The sequence below is a fragment of the Limanda limanda genome, chromosome 13 (genome assembly GCF_963576545.1).
Source record: "Limanda limanda chromosome 13, fLimLim1.1, whole genome shotgun sequence".
Classification (NCBI taxonomy): Eukaryota; Metazoa; Chordata; class Actinopteri; order Pleuronectiformes; family Pleuronectidae; genus Limanda; species Limanda limanda.
The window spans coordinates 9,560,844-9,581,999 of NC_083648.1; the positions used below are offsets into that span (position 1 = coordinate 9,560,844).

The following is a 21,156-nucleotide window of genomic DNA, read 5'->3' on the forward strand; positions in this document are numbered from 1 at the left end:
TGTCATTCTCTCTCTCTCTCCCTCCCTCTTCGTCACCCCCTGTTCTCTCTTCCCTTATATTATCATTAAGGATTGGTTTACCTGCTCATTCCCATTAGAAACGAAGCAAAGGAAGAAGTTGGACAATTATTGTGTGTGTGTATGTGTCTGTGTCATTGTATACTGCTTTTGAGACACATTTCAGAGAAAACCATAGTATTTTCTACTTAAATACATATATTTGACAGCCTTACTTAAAAGTTACTTTTATTATTTTATTACATCTGTTCATATAATCCTCTATTTAAGAGCTCCATATAAAATTTAAATAAATCACAAGTCAGAATCAGAATTCTTTCAATTGCCAAGCATATTTGCACATACAGGAAATTGCCTTGGTGTGATTGGTGCACATAAATAACAATTAGACATTAAACAACAATATATATATATAAATATAAATATATAATAATAAATAGCAATATAAAACAAAACAATATATACAGTGAGAGAGTTATGGGCACATACAGTGCTAAGGTGCAGAGTTTTTCTGGAATAGGCGGTGACTGTTAATATTCATAGTTAATATTCATAGCCCCGAAATTGTATAGTAGTCATGTAAATTATACAACAGTTATACAACTATATACAAAATGAAACGGACACACGCTGAGAAAAGCACGAATTGTATATAGAAGTAATCTATTAATGAGAAGAAACCACACTCACAATAAAATGTTTAATTGTATTTATTCATAGAGCTATTCGTACATTTCCTAATATCATGTGAGGTGATAAATAAATAATTTACAAGCACATTAAAATGATACATTACTAATAGTATGTTAGATAATAATGGTAAAACTTCAGTATTATCAGAGTATGTGTTTTTAGAAGTGATCTGGTGACGTTGATCAGTTATCAGTGGGCTGGTTCAACTATCGCGAGAGGTGGCTCCAGCTCCACGTGAGGAGCCAGTAGTGATCTGCCCCAGCAGCTGATCCCAGGACTGTGTTTCCCTCCCGCCGCTGCAGCTCCTCCTCCGAAACTCGTCCCTCTCACGCTGCCCCCCTCGACCGGCCGAATGTAACCCGCCCTCTCCGGCTCCGAAGAATGAATCATGGGACGACGTTACTGTGGAAACGACGGTAACTTGTTTTGTTAACCTAGCATGTTAGCCTAGCATGATACACACAGTTAGCCCAGGGGAGGGGTGTTGCGGGGTTGTGATGCTACAGCAGCTGCATGATACCGCTCGTCCTCATCGCTGTTCCGGGCAGATAAGGGGAGTTGGTTTTTTTTTTAAGGTTGCAACACCAGAACCAGCGTTAGCCCCCCCCCCCCCCCCCCACACCCACTGGGAGCCGGTGGGTTTATTTAACTCCATCAGCTGAATGGGAAACCGTTAGCTGAGCGGTTCAGTAACCCGGAAAGCACGTGTGTAGAACGTGTATTCTGCTAGCTAACATCCTGGAGATTATTACATTGTTATTACACATCATTGGAGATTATTACATTGTTATTACACATCATTTGACTGACAATAAGTACACTCGGGGTGGGGCAATTAGGGGTTCAGTAACTTGCCAAGGACACTTCAGCATGCAGATGGGGAAGAGTGGGGATTGAACCGCCAGCCTTCCTGTTGGAGAACAACCACTCTATCCCCTAGGCCACACCGCCCCCCGATGAGGAGATGATGCTCCAGGACGGATCCACGCACCTCCTCTGCCTCACCGCCAGCAGCGGGGTCCCCCTGTTCACCCGGGGGGCCCCCAGGCAGCTGCCCTTCCCCGTCATCGGCTCCCTGAACGGCGTCCACATGTTCGGCGGCGGCCAGGGGGTCGAGCTGACCTCCTGCGAGACCGAGGGCGGGGGGAAGGTGGTGTGGAGGGTGTTCCGGGACAGCGTGATGCTCATCGCCGTCAGCGGAGGCGGCAGCAGCAGCAAGGAGGAGGAGGCTCGTCTGCAGCGCCTCCTGGAGGACGTGTGGAGCTGCATGGTGCTGGTGCTGGGCCAGGACGAGCTGGCCAACATGAGGAACGTGGAGAGGCTGAAGCGGGACCTGCGCTCCTGCTTCAGCCTCATCGACCGGCTGCTGGAGGAGAGACAGCAGGGCATCCTGGGGAACCTGACTCACTGCGCCGACTCGCTCCTGCCTCCCAACCCGGCTCTCCTCCAGCAGGCAGTGGACGGCTTCGCCCAGGCCGCGGACAGCGAGTTCGGATGCCTCCTGGTCCACGGGCGGATCGCTGCGGCCACGGAGAAGTGGTGGCGTCTGGCTCCGCAGGAGGTGGTGCTGCTCTCCACTGTGATCCGGTCCCTCTCGGCCTCGGGATCCGCTTCCTGCGATTACCCGGTGTTCCTTCCCCACGGCAGCCCCACAGTGGCTCACCGCCTGCTCCGCTTCCAGCTGCTTCCAGGGGTAGACGTGTGCGTGCTGTGTGGTCCCACTCCTTCCCTGCACCGAGCCGAGAGCGAGCTGGTGGGTCGTTTCTGGTCCCCGCTGGTGGAGGCCCTGAGAGACTGCCTGGCCGTAGGAGAGCGCTGCATGCCGACATCTGTGCCCCTGCGCCCTGATGTGATGGCCCTTCTCCTCATCAACCGCGAGACACGCCGGTCGGTCTCCTGTGTGCGGACTCATCACCTGCCCAGTGACCCTCCTTTACCCTCGGAGGCCCGCTGCTGGGAGCTGCTGAAGCTGCTCTACATCTTCAGCAGCACACGCTACTTCAGCCAGGAGGAGGCATCGTGCGTCTCCCCGGAGGAGAGGTCTCACAGAGGCAACACTGAAGACTTTGTCCTGGGGTTCTCACACCAGCCGCTACAATGCTACTCGGTCACAGAAGAATGTAAAAGCTACGGACTTCAGACAGCACAGCACCAGCTCTTTCTGCTCACCCCCCCGTCGGTCCCCACCTTCGCACTGCGTTCTGTGGCCACGCAGACTCTCTCTGACATAGTTGCAGCCACTGGGTTTTAAGGGAAAAGTTTACGTTGCTATAACACCTCAGTTTCTGGTAAATCTCGTACCTTTTGACCTAATAATATATCATTGAATGGGTGGATAGCCTTTCAACTGTGATTTGTATTCTTTACGGATTTTCATGTTTTCTTTCTGATGACTGCAAACATACAATTACATGATGACAATCAGATCTATAGTAGAGGCATATAAATATCTTCCATGTATTCATCTTTTATAAAGACTGATTGACAGACAGCACACCAGGCATGTTCGATATAATACGGTTACTTATTTAAAATAACATTGTGCAACTTTTTGACCTAAAAATAGCAGCTACAAAATAAGTTGATTGGTCACTGACTTAGAAGAGGGAGAATGGTGCTGCTATCATTTCAGTGAGTTGGGTTATTCTCTCAAAGCTCCAGGTTTTGGGGTTTTTTCTCTACATGAAACCCCAATATTACTTGTGTGCCTGCAGAGGGCACTGTTGTTCAGTAAAACCCTATGGTAAAACGTCACACAGCGTCCTTACAGCTTTGTTTGTCTTGTAAGTGATCACTGTTTCCCATTTATGTTTAGCTTGGCGTCAGGGCTGTTGCTACAGCAATGAAACCTGAGCAGATCTCAGTTTCACATTACATTTTCTTACTGCTACTGAATACTAATGTTACCTCCTAGGATTTCACTTCACCTCAGAGTGCATCAGAGAAACGTGAAGATGTTGCACTGGGAAAAAATGTGCCTGCTGTCTGTTGTTTGAACATTATGAATTGTTTGTCTCAACATAATAGTATATATTTGTCTTTTCTAGTTCCTATATATATATATATTTGGTTGATTACTTTCTATGGGTCTTTGTATCATTCAGGGATTTAATCCCATTTTCTTATCAATTATGAGATAGTTACAATATTTGCACTCAATGTGTTGAATGTTTCATTGCAAAACTCAAATGTGCAACTTCAAATAAGACATATAAACCATTTGCCAATGAAGCTACATCAGCTCAGTGGTTATAATATTACATTTCAATAAAACTGCCACTTATATAGTAACAATATGGTTTTTTTTGTATCTCACACAGATGGTAGATTATATGGATAAAATAAATCTAAAAGCATCTGCAAGGACTCAAGTTCTTTTAGTCCTACTTATTCCATAATTGTTATAATAACAGTGACACTGGCTGTTGACAATCAGGGTACACACCATTGTGGAATGAATACTCTTATGGTCATGATAAATGCTGTGTTTTGTCTTTATATCTGCGCTGGTGATTTCAAGAAACCTATCGCTAAACTCACTTTTCAGTGTGAAGGCATAGTTGCACTGAAAGTCTGAATGAGGATCAGTAACAAACCACTAAGTTTCAAATCCGAGTTTTCACCAGATTATCTGCTCCTCGTGCTCATTTTGTCTGTGGGATTTCCTGCCAGCGAGGCTGACGGGATCGTCTCATTTCAACCCGAGAAACCTGAAATGTGAAATTTGAACCAGTGCCTTCAGGTCTGATCCCATTTCACCACACCAGGGGCCTTTAAACTATTAAGCAACTGTTGTATAATACATTTAACTAAGCAGATTTAGTTAAATACTTCAGAGCCGTTCTAAACCCGCCTGTTTGCACCACAGCCAACTTAAGAAGTATTCCCTGTCATTAGTGAGTCCTGAAACAGTTCTGCAATATACTGTCACGTTTTAATTGTTCACATGCAGAGCTTTTTATAAACAGCCCATTATTTTTTGCCATTTTGTCCAATTTTTTATGACTAATTTACCCACTAACAGCAGGAAAATACCACTTCCTGGCCACCTCCGAATTTTCATATTGAAGGTATCCCATGTCCAAATTGCCCCAAATTCGACAGTGCGCTTCCCCGGCCTATTGAGAAAAAGCATTCCAAGTATTAGAAGCCAGATTTACATGAATATCTATATATTTTCTACTATTAAAGCCAGTGTGTGTAGACTTTAATTGTGATTATAGGTTTTTTTATATCGTTCTGATGGCCCGGGTTGATGTTTGTGAAAGGAAATGATGGAGAAAAACTTTCCTCTGGTGCAGAAAGGAGGAGCATTCCCCAGCAAGTCTCCTTCCAAGTCTCCTCCCAAACCTGCACAATGCTCTCAGGACAAAACCCTGAGACTTTGGTGCGAGAGGGACAAAGCTGAGAGAGGGTCAAAGCTGGAGAGGTGCACCGGTCTCCTGGTTGTTGATCTCTCAGATCCCCGTCTGGGCCCCAGAGGTGTCCGGGCTCAGTAACCGGAGAACCGGGCTCGGGTTGACAGCCTCACGGTGCGTCGGGATAACGGGATGACGGGAGGAGAGGGGGTGGGGATGCGTGCACAAAGGGGAGGGATAGGCTGGCTGGTTGTAGAGTTGCCATGTGTGCAGGGAGAGAGAGCCCCAAAAAAAGTTGAGTCGGTGCATGCAGCCTGGTCCTGAAGCTCCCGGAGCCAGTCAGGGTTTTTTGGCGGAGTCTTATCTCCTCTGTGCGGTGCAAAGGTCCGAGCTCCACTTGCACAACTCCACACTTCCTCTCGGGTGAAGCAACCAGCTGCTGCGGAGCTTCAGTCACTCCGACAAGGGTTTTTTTTTTATTTCTCTGGAGCTTTGTTGAGAGAAGGCCGTGCAAGCATGTCCGCCACACGGATGCAGCTGCTGTCACCCAGAAATATCCGGCTGCTTAGCCGGGTGGGAAGCGACTCGCCGGCCGTCGGTGGTCCCACTCCCAGGGTCCTTTCACTGACCTGTCCCCCCCCTCTGTCCTCCTCCTCTCCCGGCAGAGCCCTATCGAGTCTGACCGCAACGCGACGCGGGCTCCCCAAAGAGAAGATGACCGAGAACGGAGTGGTGTCCCGGGCCAAGGTGCTGACCATCGACACCATGAACCCCACGGTCAAGAAGGTGGAGTACGCGGTGCGGGGTCCCATCGTGCAGCGGGCCGTGGAGCTGGAGAGGGAGCTCTCTGAGGTTTGTAGCCTCTGGACCACTCTGTGCATCCGATCTGTTTTAACATCTCAGCTTCTATCTTTCAGTGGTGGGAAGTAACGAGGTAGAAATACTTTGTTTCTGTACTTAAGTAGATTTTTCACATATCTGTACTTTACTTGAGTATTTCTTTTTCTGACGACTTTTTTACTTTTACTCGTTACATTTGAAACAAAAAAATATGTGTACTTTCTACTTCTTACATTCTCAAACTGGCTCGTTACTTGAGTTGTCACTCTCTCTCTCTCTCTCTCTCTCTCATCTAGGGTTACATTTTTTTACATTATTTTCATATTGTTGTTAAAATGTTTCAGTCAGTTGAGATAAATCTTGAGGAGAAACATTTTGGTTTGTTTTGTGTCTGTATAGACCTACTATAAAAAGCACTTTGCATTTTTAATTTTGGTACTTGTACTTTTACTTTTGATACTTAAGTACATTTCAACACCAGATACTTTTGATACTTAAGTACTTTTAATATGAGCTACTTTAAGACTTTTACTCAAGTCATTTTCTGAAAGGTGACTTCTACTTTTAACGAAGTCACTTTCAGGTAAGATTTCTGTACTTTTACTCAAGTATGGCTTTCAAGTACTTTACACACCACTGCTATCTTTGCATATGGAAATACATGTGTTTGTGTTTTTGCTTCCTAACACCAGTCAGTTTACTTCTCTTCCCTATGGGCAGACAGTGGCAGTTCCCGTTAAAGTATCTGTTGTGTAAAGAGAAAGTTTCAAATGTTCAAAGATCTGTTTTTATTTTGCTACAATTCGATTTACTTTTGAACTATCTGGCGTCGGAACAAATTGACATGGCAGGGTGGACTCCATTGAAAGGGGACCCTGCTGGTCTGCTGCTGATGAATGCTTGTGTTGTCTGGTCAAGCATGAACCCAGTCGGTGTCCTTTACAGATCTACACAGTTCTCCCCCAGTATATTATAACCATGAACATTTACACATTATCCTAAAAGAAAACTCTTATGTTAGCTAGTGGGCTTCTTTCACACCCTTGAATCAAAGTCCACGAGTTAGTTAGTTATTCCCCAGGACTTTCATCACGTTCGATGATTCATAGACTGACCAGATTATTTGCTACATCCACACATTTCTCTTTCTTTGACTCATCACAACTGTTAATCTCTAACCCATGTTTTCTTTCCTCCCCCTGTTTTGTTAGTGTCGCTTAAAGCACTAAAGAATCGGGGGAGTCCAAAGTGTGTGTTTCACTCTCTGACGACCTGGTGATGAATGATACACTTGAATTCCTGATCTCCAAAATATCAAACTGTCCACAATTGTGTTTTTTTATTATCTCAAAATCTCCAGTAAAGTTATATAATTGTATCTGTATCAAGTTTATTATAGGTCCTTTCCAAGTAATTGCCACTGTAAATCCACATCATCATTTGTGCATTCCTCTTTTTAAGCCCTGCACAATCCTTTTATGTGAAACTGTTAATGGTGATGTGGCAACCGGCTGTTTAGTGTACCGAGTGCAGTGTGGTGTGAACACAGTCCCCTCTTTAGTGCTTTGCTCAGGAAGGGATGAGCACGCCAACAGGTCCTTGTGCAGCTGGACGGCTCAGCGGCGTGGCGCCTGCAGTGGTCGTAATGGCAGCCGTGACCTTTTTAATCAGACGGTTCAGTGGAACCAAAGATTTTATGTTCTGTTTGTTCTGACCAATGCTTATCTGAAGCTGACCCCCCCACCCTCCACCCTCCACCCAGCTATCTCCACTGGATATTTACTTTCTCCTCAACGGTGTACGAGGTTGATTTGTCGATTATGTAGTTGGAAGAAATTGCAGTTGTTGGATAAAGTTGGTAAAACTCAGCCAAGATATTGAGGGTTGGATGAGAGCGTGTTCTGGGAAGTAATAAACTGATTACCATACATCTCAAAAGGGCCAATTCCTTTTTTACTTCTCACATTAACCTTTAAGACAGTAGAATCACTGAACTTTATTTGTTCATCAAATGCAGATGTCTCCCACTGTCTGTCTCTGCAGTCGTGCAGCATCGTGCCAGAAGGCAAAATTGTTCTGCTCTGTAATCGGCTCCAGACTTCTCTGTCTTCATCCGATGAGAACTGAGCTTTTATATAACTCAAAACAATTCCACTTCATTGTCCAAGCACCTACTTTCCCAAATTGTCGTACGGTGTTGTGTTACTTTGGGAAACAGGTCACAGAGCTGTTCTCTCCTTTGTCTGGGAATTAAATTCACTGATCCCCTTCTCTGATTACCTGAGATCTTTTCATTTACAGTCTTTTATTCTAAAGGTAGAAGAACAAGGCGTCACATGCGGTTAATAACTCCTGGTCTTTGTTTGTGCTTAATGAGCAGATTGCTGTTAGCGAATGGGGACATTTTGAGAGGGTCACTGTGGGACACACTGCCGATACTCAGGTGTAGTTTTGTTTTCCACATATTGTGCCAGAATGAAATCCAATACACAAACCTCATCTGAAGACGTTTTCCAGCTGAGGACTGGGGAAAAAAGACTCTTGAATGATGCATATTTGTTTATTATCTGAACTTTTCGTCATCAACGTCCGAGTTCACAGTGTTGTTCACAAAATATTTCACTGTTTGATGTCCTTAAAGTCTCTGCTGTAACTCTGTGACGTAAAAAGCCGGAGTTTAACAACCAGATTCCCTTCTTTCACCTTCTGTTGGACCTTCAGCTTTGTTTGCCCGGCTGTGTTTTTTTTTATCACAGACTGGAGGATACAAAGCACTGAGCCATTCTAGTTGTTTCTCAGGAGCAGAGGTCAGTTTGTTTCTAAAGGATCCCCATCATGCATGGGCGGTACTTCTAACCCAGGGGTGTTATTTATCCCCTGTAATGTTATTGGTCCAGACCGAGAGACGCCTCTTTTGTTGGACCAATGAGAGAGCAAGACTCCCAAGTTCCTAAAATATGAGCTGGATTGGACAAATCAAACAAACAGGCTGCTTTGATTACCGCAGGGAGCGAGGCGCCACTTGTGGTTTCGTTGGAGTCACGCTGTCCTTAACATCTGGTGTCAACAGGAGGAGTGTGTGTGTGTGTGCACGTGTTTTTGTGCGCTGTGGTTTGTCCTCTGTCCTCACAGCTGCTCAAGAGGTTATTTCTGAAATCTTATACTATTGGCCTGGAAGAGAGTAAACAGATACCTTGATTTAGCTTATAAAGTATGATTGACCTTCAGTCCACTTCTGCTCTGCTCTCCTCCCCACACTAAATGAGGTCAGAGGTTCTGTTTAATGTGTGTTTCTGTGTCTGTGTGTCAGACGGTTATTGCCATCTGTGTGATAAGGTGCTCATATCGAAACTTTGATCACATGTCTGCACGTACCAAATCGTTTTTACCACACAGCTTCTTCCCCTTTGACAATGTCTCCAAGTTACCTCCCTAATGAACCCTGTGCACTTTGAGGAATAGAGTGCTTGGATAAAACCTCTTAATATTGGTCAGTGAAGACTTTTAGTTCCCTTTGGTAGAAGAGTTAGAAAAAGGAACATTTGTCACAAACTGAGACTTCCTGAGGTTATATTGACACATAGAAAAGCTGACTTGAAGTTTTTCTTCAGAAACATGGAAGTTAAAGGTACTAGAGTTAGAGGGACTTGTGTCAAAAGATTAACCTAAATGATTCAAGCTGCAGAATAACTGTTATCACTTAAAAACTTGGGCCAAACTTTCGTCCATAACAGGATTTGGACGTAGACACATTATAATTATAACGTATTGCATTTTTTTTAGTCCCAAGCGTTCCTTCATTTGCAGGAAAATAACTGGTTTGAGTTTAAACATCAGCCAATGAGTGAACCAATAACCCACTGTGTGCTCTGCAGCTGCTCGGCTCACAGACTCTGGTGTTTATGTAAAAGCTACGTATGTGTTTAAACCTGTGTGTAGAATGGGGTCAAGGTTGTTCTGCTGGGCTGCTCTCAGCCAACCCCATACTTCTTAAAGGAGATCGAAACATTTGATTCCATTCTTCACGTGTATAATACTTTTTGTAAGTTATCTTCACTTGTTGCAGGGAATGAAGAAACCATTCGCTGAGGTCATCAAGGCCAATATCGGTGACGCACATGCCATGGGACAGCAGCCAATCACTTTCTTCCGACAGGTCTGAATCTAAATATAGCCCCTCCCCTCTGACATGTCGATGTCTGAAAAAGTTTGATCTCCTCTTGTCTCAAATAAGTTGGTGTCATTCCGTTTTCTCTGGGTTGTGCAGATTATCACATAATGTCCTCATCTTATATACTCACACGTTCCTTTGCTTCAAGGTCTTGGCTCTGTGCTCCTACCCTGAACTGTTGAATGACAGCACATTTCCAGAGGATGCTAAAAGTAGAGCACGCCGCATTCTGCAATCATGTGGAGGGAACAGTATGGGTGCGTGTATATATATACATACAGACATATATATATATATATATATATATGTGTGTTGGTATTTTTTGCGCCAACACTTCATATAACCCCGGCTGCTTATCAACACCTTCAGGCTCCGGGTTGAATTATGTTTCCTGATGGTGTTTTGTCGTGTGAAGGCTTTAAGACTTCTGTTGTCTCCATGTGAATCTCCCTCAGGCTCCTACACTGCCAGCCAGGGAATCGACTCTGTGCGTCAGGACGTGGCACGCTACATCGAGCGCAGGGACGGCGGCGTGCCCTGCGACCCGGACGACATTTACCTCACCACAGGGGCCAGCGACGGCATAGTGGTACAAGTCACCTTTCATTTGGACTTTTTGACATTATCACCTCTGTACTTTTGATCATTTATTATAACACCCACCACCCCCAAAAAGCTGTCATCTCAGTATGTATGATATAAGCTAGTTCAGTATAATCAGATGCATACATGTTTTGGCCGGTGGCCCTGTGTCTTTTTTGTGTCCTTGAAAAAGAGAAGTCTAATGAAAGCTTCATAATTAAAATGCAGAAGCATCCAGTCTATAAAGAGTTTACTTGCTCTCAATGCCCACTCTTTTAGCTACACCTAATTTAAACCAATGCAGTCTAACAGCAGCTCATCACCCCCATGAAGGTTATAGTGTTCCATTTTTGTTAAGACAATTTCAGAAGCATTGTACAAACTGATGTCCACCTTATTTTTATCAACAAGGGAAGTCTACATAACATAAACACGTCTCTTTATGTCTAATGCCCTTCTTAACTTCCCTGTCACAGACCATGCTGAAGCTGCTGATGTGCGGTGAAGGGGCGGACTGCACAGGCGTCATGATCTCCATACCTCAGTATCCCCTGTATTCTGCTGCCTTGGCCGAACTCGGCGCTGTGCAGATCAACTACTACCTTAACGAGGAAAACTGCTGGAGTATGGACATCAGCGAGCTGCATCGCGCCCTGGACGAAGCTCGAGAATACTGCAACCCGAGAGCCCTTTGCGTCATCAACCCTGGAAACCCAACCGGTAAACTTCTCTCAAAATTTACATTATATGTATGTGTGACTCAAAGTTAGAAAATAAAGTGCCCCGTCATGTTTCCCAGTGAGGAACGGTTTTAAAACCACAAATGCCATGTATTCCTCAGAGGAGCCACTAGATGACAGCAAATGGACGTAATTGCTGCAAATCCCCATTTCGGTCTCTTCTTCAAAATGAGCCTCCTTCTGTTTCACAGGTCAGGTTCAGAGCCGGCAGTGCATCGAGGACGTCATCCGATTTGCAGCAAAGGAACGTCTTCTGCTCATGGCCGACGAGGTACTGCATCTCTTTTATCATCCGTCTGCTTGATTGTCTATTTCCCTTTGTAATGGGTCTCAATCTGTCCCCATCTCCAAGGTGTACCAGGATAACGTGTACGCTGATGGTTGCCAGTTCCACTCTTTTAAGAAAGTTCTGTTTGAGATGGGACCAGAGTACTCGGATACGGTGGAACTGGTATCCTTCCACTCCACATCAAAGTGCTACATGGGAGAGTAAGTCATCACACGGTCATGCTGGGATTAATCCGTCAGACCACATTGTCGTCACAAAGTCTGTTTCTGTGTCTCCTATTTTTTTCTTTCGTTCTTCTGTACATCATCAATGATACTACGTCACATTCAAATTTTTGCGTTTCCCTCTTAGGTGTGGCTTCCGCGGAGGCTACATGGAGATCATCAACATGGACGAAGATGTGAAGGCCCAGCTGTCGAAGCTGGTGTCGGTCCGTCTGTGTCCTCCGGTTCCCGGTCAGGCTCTAATGGACCTGGTGGTCAACCCTCCGCAGCCCGGGGAGCCGTCATACGCCAAATTCATCAAGGTTCACAGTTCTCATCCTGCTGATAGCATTATTCACTCTGCGGGTGGAACAGATAATCAATTCACTAATACAGTACATAATCTGATGTCATACATTATCGCAGTAGTCAGATTACACAGTCTTTTTTCAGTTCTCTATCTGTACGCTGCCACTGACATGAATTTCACCTAGAAATGTATTTTTGTGTTGCTTTAATTACCTCATTCATTGTCTCTTTCTCTGCTTTATCCCATCATATTTCTATACGGGGAGAAAATTTAAAGCAGAAAATTATTTGCCTGAGACACTTTAAGTCAATAGATTAAGGCAGGAGACAACTGGATGGTGTTGACAAATAACAGTTTCTTTCATTCAAGATTCAAAGAAACCATTTTCTGTGGTTAAGATTTCCTCCGGACCACATTGAGCTTGACGGAGGGTTACAGCTACAGAAGATGATTGAGTGCAGTCCGTCTATGTGGCCTGTGTTTTCTGATTTCTCTCTATGCTTTTCCTTCATATATTTTTCTCTCCGTTCTCTCTCTCTCTCCCTCTTTCAGGAGCGCACAGCCACTTTAAGTGCCTTAGCAGAGAAGGCCACCCTCACAGAGCAGGTTCTCAACACTGTGCAAGGCATCAGCTGCAATCCTGTGCAGGGCGCGATGTACTCCTTCCCCAGCATAACCATCCCTGAGAAAGCCATTAAAGAGGCCATGGTCAGTCCTTAACCTTCTCATTCTAAAATGTTACCATAGTTTTGTGCTTCAAGGAAATTGCATTGATCAGTAAATGAAATAGACAATTCAATGATGAAAGATTTATTTTCTCCCACTCCCACTGAAGTACTACTTGATAATTTGGTGCACTTGTAATGATTGCGCTCACTACTTGTCTTCATGGTCTCAACAGCCCTCAATCCACCAATACGCATGTTCACTTCAAGCAACCAAAATCATGGCTGGAGTAAAGTTATATTGTGTAAAGAAAGAAAGATACAAGACGAACATCTCTTACTTTACATTGTGCCGATTTTTATAACGTTTAACCAGGAACGCTGTGCATCCACTGCCCTGTTTGCGAAAGGGAACAAATGATTTCCGATGGCTTGTGGTTTCAATTCTGTCCCGTGGTTGACTGCTCGGTAGGAATTTCAGTGAGGACGAATGAGGCAAGCCACCGAGGATCTGATTAGCCTTACAGAGTATAATGTCTGAGTGGAGCTGACCTACTGACACGTGATCAATCCCGGTGACTGGACACCGCTGGCAGAGCTGCCGTGCGTTTTACTCAGCGTATTCACTTAGAGAATTAAAAAAAAGCTCTTGATCCAAAAGAAATTAGATAAACTTAAAAATTGCTTTATCCCATCTCTTTTTCCTCCGATTTCTGTTTATATCAACCTTCAGTTACCTTTTTTTACCGCTCGTCCTTACTCAAAGCCGAAGGGCACCTGTGTTTAGAAAAGAAACTCAAATATGGACAATGCGGCAAAATTGTCCACTTGAAGCTATAGTACACAGTTAATAAAACATTCAAAAGAGTGAATTAAATCCAGAGCTTATGATGGGAGAAAAATATACTGTATAATTACAGGAGTGGGCTGTTGGATACAAAGAGATGCTCAGTTGAGCTGTTCCGGCTTTCATTTGGTCCACTTCTTCTTTAAATTGATTTGATCTTCTGAAAATTGAAAATCCTTTCAACTTCAATTTGAAGTCGTGAAGGAAAAACAGAATGCAAACACTGTGCGTTAATTATAAACGCTGAACTGGCAACTACAGAACCACACTTGATAAAGGTTGGAGTTTATAGTTAAACTAGCAGGATATTAAGTGTCAAACAGCTCAATCATGTTCCGTTCCCCCTCTGTTAGGACCTCGGTCAGCAGCCAGATATGTTTTATTGCATGAGGTTGCTGGAGGAGACCGGGATCTGCCTCGTGCCTGGAAGCGGCTTTGGCCAGAAGGACGGAACCTACCACTTCAGGTAGAGAACATTTATAAAGCTGCAACTGACATCAATTGTTCTGCCGATTCTCTTCTAGATTAAACAACTTTATTATTTAATTATTTCCCACTTTTAATGTCTTTGAGCCCAAAGGGACATCTTCAAATCCCTGTCCAATTAACAGACCCCAAAAACCCAATGATACGCCTTCATTCAGCAGAATATTTGACTTTTTATATTCTATATTTGACTTTCTTTCCCTCTGCTCTCCTGCTCAGAATGACCATCTTGCCACCGAAAGACAAGCTGCAGATCCTGTTGAGCAAAGTCAAGGAGTTTCACGAGAAATTCACCGCCGAGTATTCTTAAATCCCTGCAGATTTTCTTTCCACAAAGGGAAGGAGGTCACCGACCACGACAAAGAACTCAACCAATCACAATTTATCTGTCACTGATAAGTGCCTTCTATGCAGCGGCTCTGGTAGTCTCTGTGATGACGCACTTCGGCCTCTACAGCTCTTTCATTTGGATGTTGTTACACAAGGCACTGTTTTCTGACAGAAAACAATACAAAACCAGAGATGAAGGGATGGATCCAGAGACTTGTGTCAAATTAGTGCGGAAAAACGTCTTCATCTAGTGTCGTTCCAGCTGAGAAAGATGTATTTACTTTAGACCTGTGTATTTGTGAGTACCAGAGATAGGTTGTTCCGTCGGTGCCAAGCTTAAAACTGAAGAAGGTACAATTGAAGAAAATGCGATGCTGCTTTAAATCTTGAGTACATGTACAACTGGATAACATATTGCATTCCTGCAGGCTGTACTTGTCAGGGACATTATAAAGGAAAGTCTCATTGCATGATTATTCAAAAATGATTTTGTAGAATCAAAATAAATGTAACAGTCAACGGTTTGTCTCGTTATTTTGATGTGTTAAGAATTTCAAAGAAGACAAATAGGTCAGATCCTTTGACCATGACTGTTATTTCTCAAATGCATAAATTAACATTGTGTCTTCAAATCTTCATACTTTCTTTACGAGAGGGACGGGTTAGACTTTGGTTTGATATTTTAAAGGACACCAACGTGTAATTGTTACTGTTCTTTTAGAGAAATTACAGATTTTTCCTTTTTCAATTGAAAAATGACAGACTGGTTATAACTGCTCCAGTCGTACTTTATCTCCTATGACTAGTAGCTTTTGTGAAATTAGTTGTATCCTTTAGTCTTAAATGTGCTACTGTTTCTCAACATTTATTTTTTATTTCTAATATATTGTGGATCTATAGTTGCTAAATGTTCCTCTGTGTTCAATTAAATTAAATTAGATATTGCAATATGATCTGGCAAGGAATGATTATCTTTTTATGATTAATCGATCACATTTTTTTGTTGAGTTACTACAATAGTTAAGGGTGTTGCAGTGTAGCCTTAAACAAAAAAAAGCTGTTAGTTATTCTGCCAATAATAACTTCAGATATTGTTTTTGGAATTTTGAAATTGGAATCTGAAATATCTTACAGCAACACATTTCTAGGTTTTAAGGATTTTATTCACATAAAAACAACTATCCTGTATTTCCATTAGCATCTGCTGCAGGGAGTCATCACATAGAATAGCAGTTTTATTTTATTAGGTCTCCGTTTAAATCATTCCCTCACTTTTCATTATCAGATCTTTTTTTGGGAAGAACTTTCATTCCCAGACAGCTCAGATTCAGAAGCTGGTGCAATTAGAGATTCACATTCCATGTAAATCAATGTGCTCATGTAATCTATATAATTGATTATGTTGATGTGTTGTTCCAGTGACACAAAAATATTGAGTTGTGCAGCTTTAAAATGAAGCAAATTCAATGTGCCATTATTCTGTAATTATCATCCGCGGCCACAGGGGTCACTGTTCAGCAAGTCAACACGTTCACTTTAATGAAGCCAATTCACGAGATCCACTGGTAATTGTGTGGTAGGTATGTGTTAAGGGATCTAAACGGATTATTAGCAAAATGATGCAGACAACTTCCACTTCGGTGATAAAGACCGATGTCGCTCCTCAGGCGTCACAGATCTGCAGGAGGATGAGACGTGAGCTGTCGGCTTTAAACGTCACTTCGAATAATGATATTGTTCAGCTTAATTCCAGGCCAAACGACTGGAAGTGTAGATACGACGGCTGTCTTATTGTATCTATTAATCTGTCATCTATTTTATTGCCTTGCGTGCAGTTTCCAAGCAAGCCGGGATGATGAATGGTACTGCAGGTTGTGTGTGTGTGTGTGTATGGGAGTGTGTCAGGCACAGGGACTGAAAGACTATGTAGAGAGAGTGTTAAAGTGAAGCTTGTAGTTTGAAGGGGTTTTTCTGCTCTTCCTCTCCACTCCACAGTGGCTGTCAGCTTTAATTATCTTTGACAAAGGGGGCTCCTGAATCCTAATTACACTGAGCTTTGTCTTTCCTGGAACTCCTCACCATTCACTCCAGCAGCATGACGTGCTCACACGTTCCAGTCCTCTGCACCCTAATTTAATTGGGTGCGTTTGCATTTTTTTCCCTCATCTCCTGACATCTTTTGGGAATCAAAGGTCATCATTAGTTCGGGCGGGGATGTAGGGCGTCAGGGAGACAGTCATGCATCACACATCAGCGCTGTCGTGTGGCTCTCCTGGTTGTGACAATGACCAGTCTTCATTCCCTGTGTACAGTCTCATATCGGGAGATTGGTATGATGGACTGGGGTGTGTTACTGAGACTGGCAGTTGTGAACTGACAATCATATCGTGTTTGATATTCTGTGTGTGCGCTCGGTTTTAGCTCCTTCAAGTCTTGTAACTTTAGCCTGGAAATGAAGGGTGATTCCACAAATGTCAAGTCAATGGAATTTGAAATATGAACTCTTACTTGGTTATTTTCACTTAATGTCAAAAGGTTTTTAGGATTAAAACTGATACCCAAAATCAACACAATCAAGTGATCAACACAAAACACAAGTTAATTACAATCGTGATCGATAATTACTCACCCACCTGATGAATGTAAATCCAATATCAACTCTCCTTTTAGCTCCACTTTTGGTCTCCACCAAAACACCTGAGGGAAGCTCTGGCTCTCTAGCAGCTAAACGCTTTTACAATTTTCACCAGCGAGTTGCCACCTTCGTTATTTTGGATCCGTTGTTTTCTGTCGGATTTCTGGGCCTGCCATTTCTGCAAATCAAAATTCACGTCAACAACCCTGTTTATTAACACATGACCTAATGATAATTAATGTTATATTGATCGGAGCAGAATTACCAAAGATATAAAGTCTGTCGGCTTTAGAAATGCTTTCCAATTTAACTAACTGAAAATCAAAAGGAACATAAGCGATAGAATCCAGATGTGTTACAGTTGGTAGCACAGCAGGGGTGATTTTTTTCTCCATCTATTATCTTTACCGTTTATCATTTGGAGGTGGTGGGGGGGTTGGAGCCAATTCCTTCTGACATTGGGAAGGAGGCAAAGTACAAATTCAAAGCAATTTAATTTGTCTCCGGAGGGCAATTCTAAATCAGGTAGGTAAGTTCACACTGGACAGGTCTTCAGTCCATCACAGAACCGATAGAAACAGACAAAAACAGACGTTCAACCCTTACATCCTCACATTCACAATTTAGAGTCTTCAATAAATCTCTGGTGGAAACCAGAAAAAAAGCCAGCAGACACAGGGAAACAATGTTAAATGTTCTTTCTGTGAGGCAACAATCTTTTTTTTTTAAGCTAGTTATACATAACCAGCCGGGTCTATTTCTGTCTTTGTCCTGCGTGTTATCATCATGCTGCATTTAAAATGTGCTGTACACAGAACTGACGCGTTGAGTCAGATGAATCCTCAGCAGCTCCAATCAGCCACCGTATTGTTTCCCTTCAGGTGCGAGAGGTGGCTCCTGTTCAACATTGTGCTGAACTCTGTTGTTGTAATCACCGTGTTGAACACAATGATTTGCATGTAGTTGCGTAATTGTGAATCCGAGTTTGGTTGCTTCTGAATGTGAGCCTGATTTGTAAAGTAAAGTGAAGTTATTTTCTATGTTTGAAACACAAAAAGAAAAAGAAAACTCTTTCTGATAAATATAAAGCTACAGCCTACGGCCGAGAGCATTTGGCTTAGTTAAGGATAAACATCGAAAACAGCAGGAACACGCTAGCCTGGCAATGTGAGCACACAAGTCAACAAAATGTATAACACAGGTTGAGTCATTTTTACACATTTTAATGTTGAATTGTTAACTGTTTCATCTTTAATACCATTCTCCTATGTCTGTCGCATATAAGGGCTGCTAACTTAGCTTAGCACAGAGAACGACCAGCTTTGACCAAAGATAAGAAAATCCATTTACCTTGTCCTGTCTTCTAGAAATCAAATAAGCAAATCTCCAAAGGTGTCAAATTATTCCTTTAATACGATAAAACGTGTGGGCACATTGTGTTCATATTGTCTATTTGTTATTTATTCAATCAACCCGATCAGAAATTATCTTTTGTTACTTATTTAGTGATTATAGAGGAATATTATACAACTAACAACATAACTCACTTGAACATATAATATAGGTTTATTGTCTGTTGTAAGCTTATTGTCAGACCCTCTGCTGATTTAGAAAAAGAAAATCGTTCAATGGGGTCGAACCGTTTTTCCTGCAGTATTAACCCTTTGTAAATGGAGCTTGAGGTTACTCTAACCTTGTTATTTCTCTATTTGTGTTACCACTGCAACTTGCTCGAGAGCCGTTCACATTTAAAGATGACACACTCACGTTAGTAAATGGAGAAGGGCAGATTTGGAAAAAAGAATAGTACAAGAAGAGAAAACAGTGAGAAGGGGAGGGGAGGGGGGGGTGATGATACAGAGATTGGGTGATAAATCTTGTTCTGATCAGGTTTCTCTGGTGCCCTCACACCTCAGTCTCTTTCTTGGGGTAATTAATCAATCCCAGACTGGAGGCATTGATCGGCCTCTTGTGGCCCTCTGTATGTTTACACTCCTCGATTGTATTTGCCACTAAGCCCCTCGCTGCCGCTCAATCTCATCGGCAGAAAATGTGACACTCCGCCCTCTGATGCCATCAGCGAAACAGTGCATCGATTGACATCTCGATGAAAATCAATCTACTTATTTTTTTCTTTCTGTTGTTGTTTTTGCACGGGGGATTTGGTTTGGTTATAATCCTTTGTTGTAATCCTGTATTCCAGTTTTATTGCGAGCAATCAAATCGCTCCTGGACTGAAGGGACGGGAATTTCCCCGGAGATAGTCACACACAGGCCTACAGGTAAATGCCCACAAGGCTTTACGGAAATGCGCATTTTCATTTATACATATACTTAGAAAGAACACATATACTTTTATTTATGTAACAATTTTATTTACACCCCTTTAATGCATTTTGTTTTTCAGCCACGAAAGTCCCCAGATTCCTCCCTAGCCCAGCAGTGGAACAGTAACACCCCTCACAACATACAAATAGTGATATGACCATCAAAAAAGTGAATGTGGAAACCCATTTATATCTTTTAATTAAACCACTCATTTAGCTGTATCAACCCTTTACAGTGTCTTATCTATTATTATTATTTCTGTTTATAAATTAAAATATGTTTTGTATGTCAAACTATAATTGTTAAATAAATGGAGTACAGTAGAGAAAAAGTGCAATTATAGAAATAATCAAGTATCTCTACTCAGTTGTTTTTAAGTGCAGCACGTGAGTAATTGGACTCAGTTGTTTTCAGTCGCATTTATTTCACACAGTAAAATGCATTTCTCAAAACCATTCACACAAACAGCACCACACAGTGGATTACATGCAAAATCCCATAACTTGTTAAAAATCCTTAGTTGGTCTCTCAAATGTAAATATTAATGCCGAAGTAAACATGAGAGTTTGTGTCTCATTGATTACAAACAAAATAAAAGCATAATTTCTGGTATGAACAATGACAACGTTTTTGATGACAGTAATTTAAAATGCCCATTAGTGTGTGTGGGAGATTAAGGATGTCTGAACCTCATTTTGTTGACAGAACATGTCATCGTGATACAGTGAGGAGAAAAAGACCAGACGGTTTTATACAGCAGTGAGTTTAACAAAGGGAAAGGGAAAAATGCTAAATTAGAAATGTAAATAAAGGGAAAACCCCTGAGGCAGAACTGCACACGCAGCTCGGTGTGGGGATTTAAAGTGCCGCCTCTCTACACCTTAATGGATATTTTCCCAAAAGACCAGCACAGAAAGAATCTTTTGGGCTTATCCAGCCCCGGCAGGCGTCTGCTGTGATGTCCCCACACGTCGGATCCGTGGCAGACAGCAGGGATCGTCTGAGAATGAGGCTGGTGACCGTAAACCTTCCACCTCTATGGACCCGCTACGGGTTAAAGCATGGGGAATAAGGTGGGAAGGCCAATCAGCATCGATCGCCCGATGGTGTTTGAGTGATGGGAGCTCACATTATCTTTACTCAGGCCCCTCCCATCATCAAGAATGAGATAATTGACGAGGTTGTTCCCGGAGTAGACGTCGTGACCCCCCCTGGAGGGTGACAAGGGGATATCGAGAAATCAAATACAATAGTCAGTATCTTATTTCAGCTGTTATTGTTCCAAAAGCAGAAAAATACCATTTCGATTTAAAATGCAAATAATCATAAACCTTCTGATTTCCTTTGACTCCATTAGACTGCAGAGGTGATTAGGATCCGCAGGTCAGTTTACAGCATCACAGCAATGTGGACCAACGTGATTTTTCGTGAACCAGCTCAAATAGAAACCCTTTGGGATAGTGGGGGTCAAATGTCTCTGGCGGGATTATTTGGGGTTCCTTGGGGTGGATGCTCTGTTGTATGACCCAGCGAGGCCAATGCACATGCTGTAAACTTGACCACACCCTCCTCTTCTGGTCACGTTGAAGGTGCATGTTCGACCTTGTGAGATGGTTCGATTTATTCAACTTGCTTCCCTTTTTTTTGCCGGGGTGGTTCAA

At 42.8% G+C, this 21,156-nt stretch overlaps 2 protein-coding genes across 2 annotated transcripts; both read left to right on the forward strand.

Annotated features, from left to right (window-relative positions):
• Positions 1-1,361: 1,361 nt before the first annotated feature.
• On the forward strand, positions 1,362-3,998 carry fuz (fuzzy planar cell polarity protein). The gene has a single exon (XM_061084831.1). It carries the CDS (start codon positions 1,676-1,678, stop codon positions 2,960-2,962), a length of 1,287 nt encoding a protein of 428 aa, XP_060940814.1. The 5' UTR covers positions 1,362-1,675; the 3' UTR covers positions 2,963-3,998.
• A 1,366-nt stretch (positions 3,999-5,364) lies between these two features.
• Positions 5,365-15,051, forward strand: gpt (glutamic--pyruvic transaminase). Its single transcript, XM_061083707.1, has 11 exons — positions 5,365-5,921; positions 9,976-10,065; positions 10,229-10,337; positions 10,536-10,669; positions 11,139-11,382; positions 11,594-11,673; positions 11,755-11,891; positions 12,043-12,217; positions 12,757-12,912; positions 14,070-14,182; positions 14,422-15,051. The coding sequence occupies exons 1-11, from the start codon at positions 5,586-5,588 to the stop codon at positions 14,510-14,512; spliced, it is 1,665 nt and encodes a 554-aa protein (XP_060939690.1). The 5' UTR covers positions 5,365-5,585; the 3' UTR covers positions 14,513-15,051.
• Positions 15,052-21,156: the final 6,105 nt, after the last annotated feature.

What these genes read in the sequence shown, in the direction of transcription:
- fuz (XM_061084831.1), top strand. Translation starts at nt 1,676, where the DNA reads ATGATGCTCCAGGACGGATCCACGCACCTCCTCTGCCTCACCGCCAGC.
- gpt (XM_061083707.1), top strand. Translation starts at nt 5,586, where the DNA reads ATGTCCGCCACACGGATGCAGCTGCTGTCACCCAGAAATATCCGGCTG. An exon ending in CAATCACTTTCTTCCGACAG is followed by an intron (nt 10,066 to 10,228) that starts GTCTGAATCTAA and finishes CTTTGCTTCAAG; the next exon opens with GTCTTGGCTCTGTGCTCCTA. An exon ending in GACGGAACCTACCACTTCAG is followed by an intron (nt 14,183 to 14,421) that starts GTAGAGAACATT and finishes TCTCCTGCTCAG; the next exon opens with AATGACCATCTTGCCACCGA.